Genomic DNA, 13,376 nt, shown 5'->3' with positions numbered 1-13,376 from the left:
CTCTCTCTCCCATTTTGTGCCATTGATAGATAGGAGGGCCAATTCCATGAAAAAAAAACACATAAAACTTGATTCCCTTTTCTGTACATTGATAGGAGGGTTAATTCTATGGAAAGAAGACTAACAGTTACCAACCATATTTACATGAATTACAATCAGTCAGTCCATCTTTCTGTCTCTCTTTCTCTCTCCCTCTGAATGGGGGCCTAACACATAAAGCTTCTTTCCCTATTGTTCCATTGTTGGTTAGGACTTAGGAGGGCCAATTTCCATGAAAAAGAAAACTAGCAATTACCAACCATCTCTACAAAAATTACAATCAGTCAGTCCACGACCCTCCTTTTGTTGATGTATTCCTGGGGTTATTACCAGTTCCTGTAAGGCATGCCATGCATTTTGGAACTTCGTGGAGATGTGGTCAGACCACTATGTTTTCAATAACATTTGAACCTACAAAAGCTACTGTTTCTTATCCAATCAACAAATCAACAAATCTCATCAAAGAATTGTAAGGAAAAAAAATTAGAAAGAAAAGAATTTTAAGCACATGGTGTATATGTTCCACATTTTCAAATTGCAAAATAAGCGCAAGGTTCCATCCTATCTGCCTATCTGCCTACCTGATCGCGTTACTTGGCTGGACAACATCAGAATAATCAGGGGTTCGGCGAGCAATTTGATGGGCCACCCACCTTTCACCCACAAGGACCTTTCTGAGTTTTTTCCTCCCTTCCCCGGCCGAGCTTTCATTTTCATAACCAAAACTTCGCACGAGACCTGACTTGAGAATGCAGCCATCAACTGCATTTCTAAATGAATGGGATCCCACGGGTGATTGTGGCACCAACTGTGTGAGGCTTCCTTTTTCAGCAGTTGGGGAAAAACTGAAAACTCTGATTACTAAATTCTAGACAAAATGTCATCAAGGGTTATCGCAATTTTTTCATAGTACTCCCAAACTTGCGTTGCATCATTGTCTCTGGCTGCATAATCTAGCTGCAATGTCAACATACCAAACGAGGTTAATTCTCAAGAATGGTTTTTTAACACTGAAATTATTCCTAAACAGAGACACCACATAGTAGATTAGGATGAATCACCTCTCCTGAGGCCCTGCAATCTTGCAAAATGCATGTTGAAAGAAGAATCAAACTAACTGTAAGGATAACTCCCCTTCTAATTTCAAATACTTTAAGATTGGAGGGCCCCCATTGTCTTTTTAGCAAACAAGAATTCGTGACACAATTACGTATTCAATAATGTAGTTATTCAAACTCCTATTTAAAATTTCCAGTACTTGCAATCAAAACTTTAATACCAATTAAACACAAAGCATTTAAAATCATTTCTTAACCAAGGATTAATAATCAACCCTCAATCTATAGACTCCCCCACCTGGAAATATGATTATTGATTTCAATCAATGACACCTATGAATATGTAACTGCTAAACACTAAATTTAGAGTGAAGAGTGACTAAAGAGCATGGCTCTATAAACCATTTAATGCGTGGGAAGACCAACTCAGAAGGACTAGAGCTTCCCTCATGTAGATTAAGGCTCTCCCCTTGGAGTATAAAGAAGATATAATAAGCACTGCTTACTCTGGTCACGTTATTGAATAGATTTGAATAGAGCTTCCTTAGCTGAGGCCTCATACTTCCAGGTTTGCTTTGGATTATGGTGTAGATATCCTGTTTAAGTAATGAGGAGCTCTTTCGTAGTGCCTTCTGCATATCTTTCCATGCCTCAGACTCTATCAGAGCTTTTACTTGTAGCAGAGCTAGCGCGTGGCCTCTGATTCCACTCTCTGCCTCTTCAAGTGTCTGACCAGGAGCTACCATTTTGAAATCAAATCCATTTGCAATTTTTACATTGAAAATTGCTTCCCTTGCTAATAGTACTTTAGCCATTGTTGCTATAGCTCCTATTCTTCTAGTGAAATTAGATTTAGGGACCTTTTCAGGGTTCTCCCTCAATAGAAAGGAAGGTTTGAGATGGCATATAAAGTTTGGACTAAGGTAGAGTGGAGAGGATTGTACAAACCGTGGTACTAGTGCCATCGCTCTATTGTATTGTAACAAAGCAATTTGTTTGATAATGTCCCAAAAGAGATTCTCCTGCAAAATAACATTTTCTTTTTCTTTAAATACTTCTTTATTAGAAAAAACTAACATATTTTCATGCAGGATGTCTCAGTTTTGTGACAATACAAATTGAAATCTACCATGGCCTCATGGGCAACAATAATGGAAACATAGACTAAGAAAAGCACACATAGAGTCAATGACCTGGTTAATCTCTCTCTCTCACACACACACACACAAGGAGTTGATGAACTAACATATACCCCTGAAAAGATGAAATACTCCATTAAGAGCAAACAGAGCAAAAGTTGTGATACCTTCAAGCATTCCAAAAGGGCAAGTGAAACTGAGTTACCCCAACCCCAATTCACCCATCCCCAGAGCAAATAGAACATGGATTCTTCTTGAATTTGTTTTACGAACAAAACCCTTTTATACAAGTAAAGGGCTTCACACAGAAAACCCATTTCCATGAAACCAAGACCCAAAATCAATGCACAGAATATCCAATTGACTGGGCTTCTGTCTAATCAATCTACCATATCACCAAACCGAATAATTCCATTTCGCAATGTCATTCAAATCTCTGTAGAAATTGTTTAACTTTGGTAAGAAAGTGAGCAAACTGAAAATTGAACAGTTACCTTGAAAAGGAATTTTTCGATTTTGCGTTGTGGATAAAATTGCAAACTGAAAACTGGAAACGATAAGAAATATTTTGGGAAGCCGCAGAAGAAAAGAAAGTGTGACGAGAGTGCTGCGGACAAACCCGACAACAGAGCTTTTTAGCCACAAAAATGCCCTCACTTTTTGAAACCTGGGTGTCGGGTAAATTATCAAATTTAAACCACTCGACATTGGCATACCCATATGGCGATATACTTTCTGTCCAACTCCACACTATTCATTACCATACACGCCACAGATTTGCATTTGAAAGTTGAACCAATTTATCTGTTCGACATAGATTTGATAATTTTCACACAAACAATCAAATCAAAAACCCTAATTACGAACATGGAAAAAATAAAATACAAAAGAATATCACAAACCCAATTATCAAGCAAACGGAACGAGCAGGAAACGAAATAGATAAAAGACTGCCCATAAACCCTAATTATAGTGCCACAGCGAAGAGAGCTGAGGGATGAACCTGATGCTGATGCTGGCTAATACAGAGGGAGATTGAAGCAACCAACTGATATTAGTGGCGACGGGTCTGAGGTTTGAGGCCAAATTAGCCGGTGGGAATCACAGGCAATTCTTTTTTCATCATTTTTTTCCCGATAATAGCCAGTGGGCTCCTTAACCGGACATGGCGCATCTTGCATGATCCAATCTTGGGCTGGGCCGAATTCAGCCCTGAAACTGAACTGAATGTCCGGGCTGCTTTATAGGCCCATGGATGATGTGATGGCTATTCTTATATAAAAATGCTTATTTCAAGACTAATGCTACCGTTTGGTGTAACTTTTGTTTTTAAACTATAATCTTTTGTGTATCACCGAATACCGATTTGAGAAGTCGAAATCGATGTGCCTCGAAACTTATTTAGTCGATTATTGATACCACGATTTTTAACCATGATTGGGGTTGGGGTAACTTAGCTTCACTCTCCTTCTGAATAACAATGAGGCATTATGGACTAGATTTGTCGGACTCCATAGCTTCATTAGATCAAGAGTCTTAATAATGTGAAAATCCTATGCCACTATATACCGAAGTTATTTATCTTCAAGCAAAAATCGAATAAAATTATTGTTTTCAAGCAATGAAAAATAAAAAATCATCTATAAGCGATCGAGTTATCCAATGGTTTCTACATCTATAAGTTCAAAAGGCTTTATATTATTTAAACATAAAAAATTAGGACACCACAAAAGATGTTCAATCATGAGATTTGAACACTTTTCATGGGGTCATACCTCCCCACACCATTTTTTGTTTCTTTTTAAACCATTTTTCTTCCCGTTTTCACTTATTTGCTTCACAATTTTCATCCAAATATTGTTTAATATTTAATAAAAAAATTTGTAAAATTATGTGCAAAGTATGGAACCTCAAAATATGAAAAGATTAAGGCTATGTTTGTTCCCAAAAACTTTGAAGGAAAATAAAATAGAAAAGAAAAGTGAAAGAAAATAAAAAGTGAATGAAAAATAAAAAAATAAATTTAAAGTCAATAAATTATTTTTATATATTATTTTAAACTTTTTCACTTATTTAACTCTTCTATATAAATCTTAGATAGTTTAAAAATATACAAAATTTTTAATAATTCTAATTATATTTTACTTTTTTTCGTATTTTTCATAATAAAATTGAAAATAAAAAAATTATTTTTCTTAACATTTTTTTCCATGTACTTTTCGGAAACAAATATAGTCTAAGTGAAAGATGGTGGAAGAGAGAAGAGGGTTTTCCCTGACTAATTTTTCTTCCTTGAGAACAATTATATTGTTTTTGTGAAAGAAAGAAGAGGTTTCTTCATAGAGAGCAATTACATTGAAAAAAAAAATGTAATTTTAGATATACATATCCTGTATTTTGAGTGTGGATATAGAAAAATTGTCTACAGGTTCCAAGTTAATTGCTGCACTAAAGTTTGTTTTTATGTTTTTAAAATTATTAAGTCTCATTTAAATATACTCTTCATTTTATGTTTTAAAAATATGAGAATAATAATAATTTTTATATAAATTATAATAACTAAGATGAAATCTTTAGAGTGTTTTTAATTATTTATATATAATTTAATTTATTAGAATTATTTTAAATTTTAATAACTTATAAATTATATATTAGAATAATTCTGGACTCACATATATTTAATATTTGTTTATGATTAAGTTATTAATATATATATATATATATTTAATTTATATTTGTTATAAAATATGGACCACCTTGTGTATAGAGTCCAAGTCACATATGTCTTACATGATGAGCCTAAAACACATATGATCCAACAACCCAATGGGTATGGCCCCAAGGTATAGATGAAATTAATATATAAGGATTCAAAAAGGGGGTTTGGTGTGAACTCAACCCTTTTGAAAATACAGAATGTTTTCCTCTCCTGACTCTCATCACAGAGAAAAAACTATAAGGTGGTTTCTTCCTCTATCACTTTAGAAGAACCATACTTCTTCAACACCCATAATGGATTCAGGTTTGTACACATTCTCTAAAATGTTCGACATGATTTTTTTATATGATAGAAACATGAGATTTATGTTTTGTATTTGGGTTGATAATGAAAGTTTTTAATGCTATACATTTATGATATTACATAGACATTTCAGACCATTTTTTTTTTCAATTGATCATATGTTTAATTCGAGAAAGCAGTGGTAATTTTTTTAATTTTTTTTATATATATTAAAATTGAGAAAAAATAAAAGAAAATGTATTTTTATATAATTATATGTAATTAGGTATTTTATATATACTAATGAGTGTCCACGTGCGATGCATGTTGAGCATTAACCAATGCTTATCAAGTCATAGGTAAATAGAATGTATAGCAGATTATTGATATCCAAAGGATTGCAATTGCAAGAACTAAAGTGGGTAAAATTAAATAAAAACAACACTGGTTCAATAATGCAAGCTAGAAAAATTCTAAGAGTTTTCGAATTAATTTTTTTGCATACATGAAAATTTATTTAAATATCGTTTCCTCCATAATTACACCTCATAACCCTCTATACTTGTAGTGGATCAGTGTGTCAGAGCCAACTCTTCCAAATATCATAACAACTAAAGGTAATACTTTGCATATTGCATCTAGTAATTGTACTGAAATGGAAAAAGAATGCAAAACCCTCAAAATTTGGTAAACCACAATGTATTAATAATAATCCATTTAGTGACCAACAAAAATTTCAAATTGAAATGCTTGTAATGATGGTTAGTTTTGTATTATGAGAAGCATTGTTGGGATGATGTGATAAGACATTCAATTGGGTATGACTTATAGGTTTTTTTTTTGGCCTAGTAAATATATGATCCAAAATAAGAATAGAGAAGAGATCATCATCCCACTGAGTCTTAAAGCAATTATTAGGGTTATAAAAATATCAGACAATTGTGTATGACTTATAGGTTTTTTTGCCTAGTAAATAAATTATCCAAAATAAGAATATAGAGGAGGTAATCATCCCTTTTAAATCTTAAAGCAATTATTAGGGTTATGAAAATATCAGACAATTTTTTTCTTTTTTTCGATAATGACCTTGTGATCGTGTGATATTTCGGCTCCTTAATCGCACATGGCGCACCTTGGATGATCCAATCTTGGGCTGGGCCAAATTCAACCCTAAAACTAAACTCAAGGTTCGGGTTGCTTTCTAGGCCCATGGATGATGTGATGGGTATACTTATGTAAAAATGCTTATTTGAAGACTTAGACCTTCGTTTGGTGTAACTTTTGTTTTTAAACTATAATCTTTTGTGTATCATCGAATATTGATATGAGATGTCGAGACCTGTCGAGTCGATGACCAATACCATGATTTTAAACCATGATTAAGGTTGTGGTAACTTAGTTTTATTTGCTCTTTTTGAATAACAAAGAGGCATTATGGATTAAGATTTGACGGACTCCATAACTTCATTGGATCAAGAGTCCTAATAATGTGAAAATCTTATGCCAATAACAAATATCTATACTAATTATGATAGAAGGGATTGATAAAGTTGAATAGACAACTGACAACTCATAATTAAGAGACTTTCCACATGAATAGACAAAAGAATAATTGCAAGAGATAAATTCCAATACCAACAATAGAAATAAAATTTTTCGATCTAAATTTTGTGTAGGGAATTAGTTGATCTTTAGGATGTTTTTGGAAAAAAGTTAAAACGAATATTTTGTATGGTACCATTGTTTTATTTATTTATTTTGTATGGACAATATTCTTATTCTATGAATGTTTTATAAATCTATGACATGTAAAATAATTCCTTGGAATATAATTTTTGTAAAGGAATATTTATTACAAAAGTACATAAAAAACAAAAATGGAATTGACTTCTTGATGGCCCCTCTTTTATTTTCTTTAAGCAATGAATATTAAATGGACCCTAAAATACCTAATCGGATTACAAAAAGTAGGGGAAAGGTGATTGGTCTTTGGAAGTGATTACAACATTAATGGAATCTCAATAATTGAGAAGTGGCATTTACTGATTTACATCACATGCATTGCTGTATTCCACTTATTTCGTAATAATTGTTAAGATGCCCAATGCAGTGTGTGCACGTTGGCTGGGCCTCCTTCAGCCCCTACTCCAGTCGTACTCTATCCATGCAACAAGGCATATGGGTGAATATGCTGAATGTCCCATTCAAGTACTATAAAAGGGAAGAAAAATCTTTTTATTTGATTTATAATATAAAATCTAAAAATAAATACAATAATTTATTTTTAACTCTTTTATTCTTTATTAAAGATAAGGGAAAAGAAATTAAATTGACAAGGTATTTAAAAAAAATATAAATATATATTATTTGTATATTTTTATTTCTTTTTCTAATTCACTAAAATATTATCATTAGTGTTATTGTTGTTAATTAATAATACTTATTTTATATTAAAATACTATTTTATATCAAAACTGCTATTTTTAATATTAACATTAACAATAATATTAAATAATAAGGATAAATAATATTGAAAAAAGGGAAAAAAGTGAGGGTATGGTAAACTAACTTAATGATTTAAAATAACTTAATAACTTTATTTAAGTTATTAAATAAATTAAGTATGTTGATAAAATAATTTAACGAATGTTTAGTAAACCAATTTAATAACTTAAAGTTACTTAATAATTTAATTTAAGTTATTAAATAAAAATAATTAAATGAGTCTTAAGTCTATATTTTTATTTTACTTTTTTAATTTTTATTTGACTTAATTACTTTTATGATATTTTTTACTCTTTTACCACGATTTCTATTATTTTTTAACCTCTTTTGTCTTAATTATAATTTATAAGGATAAATGTGTTAATTTAATGATTTAAAATGAATTTTATTAAACAACCTTAATACTTAAAGTAAAAATTAAGTAATAAGTCTTAAGTTAACAATTTAAGTATAACTTAACTTAAAATTAATTTAAGTAATTAAGTAATAAATATTAAATTTTATCAAAAAAAATAATAATAAAGTAAAAAAAAAAAAGACGAAGAAAAACAAAAGAAATCGTATATCGGTTTTTGTATTAATCATATATTTATATCAATTTTTACACTTGAATTATATTATTTTTAACACATTAAATAACTGTCCTTTTTTTGGTTTTCATTTGCCACCTATGCACATGTCTTGTATAAACAAAGTACAAAATATATTTAATACCAAGCTTTTAACTACAAGCCAAAAACCTCATTCGGGGACCCGTCGAAGTTGCTCGACTGCCTCCCCATGGCCACAAGCCGGTCCTGATCAGCACGACCGACAATGCTAGAAATGGTCATACAAGCCTGAACATCACAGAGAAGGAGGATGGCTGTCCAAAAACTTGAATATCAAGTTGGCAACGTGGCATTCACCAACGGAGGGGCACTGAGGGTCAAGCCCACTGACTTGAGGACAACGATTAGGAGGGGGACTCAAATCACTTGACAGTTCCCTTCCTTGTCACTCAGACATTTCAAAATTACAGAATACAATGTTTATAACTATTACTAAATATATGCATATGATAAAATTTTTGATTTATTTATATCTTAAAAATAATAAATTTTATTTATTTTTAAATTCATTTAAAATAAAATAGTATTAACATAATTTTAAATTATTATTATTTACTTAAAAAAAATCAATTATGCTTTTGTGAGGATGTTAATATTTAAAAATATATAATTTATGATTTTATTATAATATTACTGTTTATATTTTATTAAAAGTTATTTATTTTTTAATTTATTTGTAATTATAATTTTTTTAATAAAATAGAATTAAATAATTGAATTTATAATCCAAACAAGTTTTTGGGTTTTTTATTCTTTAAAAATGATTTTTAAAACAATTTGCATACAAAAGAGTCAAAATACCTTTTATTAGAGATAAATTCAAATTCACTTATAAGTGAAATTTTATTTTTATTAAAATAATTTTTTATTCTATTTTTAAAGTGTATTTCACATTAATTTTAGAAAACGTTTTTATATTTTTAATATTTAAATTATAAAAAATTTAAAGTGTTAAAAATATTATTAATACATTTTAAAATAACTAACAAATGAACTCTTATCATCTATTGAGTTATCCAAGTATAAAAATGAATATAAAAATGAATGAGAAAAAAATATGCTCTCCACTTGTCATCCTCGCATACCAAACATATTATTGCCTTCAAATATTTATCAAGAAATTATAATTTGACAAATATTAGAAGAAGATAAGGAGAAAAAAAAATTTTAAAAAGTTACAAAGAAACGGGCATGTTGAATTTTATAGTATAAAGATATCTTTATTTACATTTTTTTTTAAAAAAAAATATTTATTTTACTTTAATATTTCTAGTACTTGAGTGTCCACCCAGATGGGTTGTAAGTGAGTGATATCAGCTGCGTGGATGAGAAAAACACTTGCAACGTGTCCAGATGAATTGGGCCATCTGGTTGTGATTTTCGTACGTGGTGGGCCCTAGCCCTTCATGTTACTAGGCCCATAAGTTTGAAAGCCTCCATGGCCCATATTTATGATTCCTAATTTTTAGCCCTTACCATGTGCAATCAATCAATTTCCCCGTCGATTCCACCTTTGACTTCTTCTCTCATTCCAACTTTGAGACGTCACTTCAGACTTAAATTCCCCATTTTCATTTCTAAAGTATTACAATTGTTTACCATATAAAATTATTTTACTGTCAGTCCATAAATATTTAATGTTACCTAAATTATTGTTTAGACAAATCATCACACAAATAATTAAGGGAGAATTATGTTTTGGGGTAGATGAGCCCTCAAATTAACAAAAGATTTATGTAACTCTTTAAATTGAGTCTAAAACCCAATGAAAGTATGAAAATTGAGTTGAAGGATATCATCCTTCAGTATTTCCAAAAATACCCTTTGTTGATTTTGAGAAAAAAAATTAATATTTTTGAAAAATATATTTATTTAATTTAATATTTTTTAAAATAAATTTATTTAATTTAATATTTTTTAAAATAAATTTATTTAATATTTTTTTAAATACTTTAATTTAATTTAATATTTGTGAAAAAAAATTTAATTTAATATTTTTGAAAAAAAATTATTTAATTTAATATTTTTAAAAAAAATTATTTAATTTAATATTTTTGAAAGAAAAATATTGAAAAAAAATTATTTAACTTAATTTTATAAAATATTTTATATGTGTTCTTAAAGGGTATATTTATCCGTTACTATTTCATATCCTTCAACTCAATTTGAAGAGTTATATGTACCTTTTGTTAATTTGGGGGCCTATCTACCCCCAAAAGATAATTCTCCCAATAATTAATTTAATCTTTTGAATGGTTTAGGTCATAATTTTTAAAAGTTTTATAATTTTTTTGAATAAAAAAATTCTAAATTTTTGTTTGTAAATTTTCTTGTTAGTTTTTTTTTTAATGTATAGTTTTTTCTTACATTTTTTTTAAAAAAATTTGTAAACTATTATTTCAAACATCACAAATTTTATTAAAATAAGAAAGACATATAATAGTTGTGTTAAAAATCAATAGATGCACAAAAAACAAATACCATTCGTATTAGTAATTGAAATTCATTTCCCATGTCTTCTATAAATCCAAATCCTGATAAGGTGTAATCTTAGGGGGTTGCCAAGCGTCACAATGAAGGACCAAATCAACCCTTAATCAAAGTCTTCAAAATGCCTTAAAAAAATGTGAGTCATACAAGAAGCATTAACTATTGTGGAGTAACGAAACATGATATTCGCCTTTGAAATATATTGTCTCTGATTTCCTTTATTTTCTCTTACATGTAACATGCACACCTTTTTAAGATTAATGTGCTAACATTTTCTAAGCCTCGAGGCCCGAAATATGTGGCACGAGCAATAGCATGTGTCATGTGTCTTGGCATAAGTCGTGACATCATGTAAGAGCCTTGGCATGCGTTATGGTATGGGTGATGACATGCGTCACGTGTCTTGGTAAGAGTCATGGCTCCATGACATGGCAAAAATTCAAACGTAGAATCAAAGTGGAACTTCAATCCTTGTTTGATATAATACTCAAGGCCGAATCAATAGTAACAAGTCAATAAGGACCCTTTATGCACGTTCAAACCTTGGAAAATGTTTAAAAAAAGTGTGACTAACTTTTCATTTTTTAAATTTTAAAAAATTAAATCATATCTTATTTCATATAAAAAAAAATTTAATTGTTGTTCTTTCCATATAATGATTAAAGTACTTTTATTATGATACTCTTATATAAAGTTAAAAGACATAACTAATGTGAAGTAGTTTATATAGTTTTAATTTTTTTTTAAAATATTAAAATAATAAAAAATAATCTAATATTTTATTATTTAATTAATCAAAGAAAAGAAAGAAAAAATTTTATTGTTAAAATTTCGATATATTTTTTAGAATAAAATCTCTACAAATAATATTTTATAAAAGGAAAAATTGTTCTTAGCTATTTCATAAAATCTTTTCCATAAAAAACTTTTCCTATTTCATTAACTTTCTAATTTCAAATAAATATACTTATTTGATAGAAATATTTATAATATATTTCATTATAATTTTTGGTTATATGAATTTCATAAAGTTGTACAAAATTGTTAGTTCTCTATAACTTTTAGCTATAAGAAAGTACATATTAACAACTTTGACATAATTTTTTATTAGTACAATCACATTTTCATAACTTCTAGTTATAAATAATAATATTTATATAACTTTTGGCTATACAATATAAGTTTATAATAAAATAATTTTATATATATATATAGCTTCTAACTATACAAGTTTAACAATTATTAATTTACTAACTTTTTCTTCATAGTTTAAGGCTATGAATAATTAAAATTTAAGTAATATTATAATAACATTACACAATTGACAATTATGTTATAATATAACTTCTAGTTATACAACAATTTTTTTTTTTTTTTTTTTTTTGTAACTTCTAGCTACATAGTTGTTTGTTATCAATTTTGTTTTGTATAACTTTTGGATATAAGAGAATTAGAAATTGAGTGCACAACTTCTGACTATGAAACAATTATTAATAAAAATTGTTTCAATAATTCTTAGTTATGAAATAAAAATTAAAAATCAATATTTTTTATAACTTCAGGTTATGATTATTTTATCAAAATAGGAAAATATGTAAATTTGTATATAACTTCAGGTTATAAATTATTCATGTATAATTTTCAGTTACACAATATAATTAAAAGAAATTAAAATTTAATATCTTTCATAGCTTCATGCTATGATTATTTTGTTAAAACAAGAAAATATTTAAATTTGTATATAGCTTCAAGTTATGAACTATTTTTTATGTAAATTTGTGCATAGCTTTAAGTAATAAATTATTCATTTTGTAGATTTGTGCATAACTTTAAGTAATGAACTATTCATTTATAGCTTCTAGCTATATAATATTATTTTGCATAACTTCCAATTATACTGTATATTTAAAAACAAATAATTATGAGTTATATACATAGCTTCTAGCTATGTATTTGTAATTTTGGATTTATATATAGTTTCAAGCTATGAACTATTCATTATATAGTTTATGGTCATATAATGTTGTTTTATATAACTTCCAGTTATATAATATAATTAAAAAGTAATTATGAAGATTGTGCATATTTTTTATAACTTCTGGTTATGAAATTTTTTCTATATAACTTCTAGTTATTAAATAATTAAAATCTATAATTATATGAAATATGATTCACATAGCTTCTGGCTACGAGATAAAGTAAATAAAAATTATAATAATACAATGCATACTATTCATATTTCATTCAAAGAGAATAAAGCTACATACCTATAAGAAATTTTGTGGATGAATTCTTCTCTTTTTCTATCTTGAGCATTTTTCTATTTTTCTTTTCTACCTCAAGTATTCTTCTCTTTTTTTATGTACTCAAACCGTCATAATGACATGTTGTAAAATAATAAAATTGAAGGAGAAGAAAACGAAAAGAAGAAATTAGAATGTAGGAAGAAACTGGAATTCATTTTCATTAAAGCATCTCCCTTTTAGAGAGTCACAAAAGAGATATACATCAATATGGACGATCATCCACAAGT

At 28.4% G+C, this 13,376-nt stretch overlaps 1 protein-coding gene across 1 annotated transcript; it reads right to left on the bottom strand.

Moving 5' to 3' along the window:
* Positions 1 to 522: 522 nt before the first annotated feature.
* Positions 523 to 3,461, bottom strand: LOC100248901 (psbQ-like protein 3, chloroplastic). Its single transcript, XM_002283861.4, has 3 exons — positions 3,240 to 3,461; positions 1,604 to 2,119; positions 523 to 996 (listed from the first exon to the last, which is right to left on the bottom strand). The coding sequence occupies exons 2-3, from the start codon at positions 2,060 to 2,062 to the stop codon at positions 901 to 903; spliced, it is 555 nt and encodes a 184-aa protein (XP_002283897.1). The 5' UTR covers positions 2,063 to 2,119; positions 3,240 to 3,461; the 3' UTR covers positions 523 to 900.
* Between the last annotated feature and the right edge of the window lie 9,915 nt (positions 3,462 to 13,376).

The sequence above is a fragment of the Vitis vinifera genome, chromosome 12 (assembly GCF_030704535.1).
Source record: "Vitis vinifera cultivar Pinot Noir 40024 chromosome 12, ASM3070453v1".
Classification (NCBI taxonomy): domain Eukaryota; kingdom Viridiplantae; phylum Streptophyta; class Magnoliopsida; order Vitales; family Vitaceae; genus Vitis; species Vitis vinifera.
This window is presented reverse-complemented; position numbering and strand designations above follow the sequence as displayed.

Coding starts and splice junctions, on each gene's coding strand:
- LOC100248901 (XM_002283861.4), bottom strand. CDS start 2,062: ATGGCACTAGTACCACGGTTTGTACAATCCTCTCCACTCTACCTTAGT. Junction 997..1,603: donor TATTCAATAACGTGACCAGA/GTAAGCAGTGCT, acceptor TTGACATTGCAG/CTAGATTATGCAGCCAGAGA.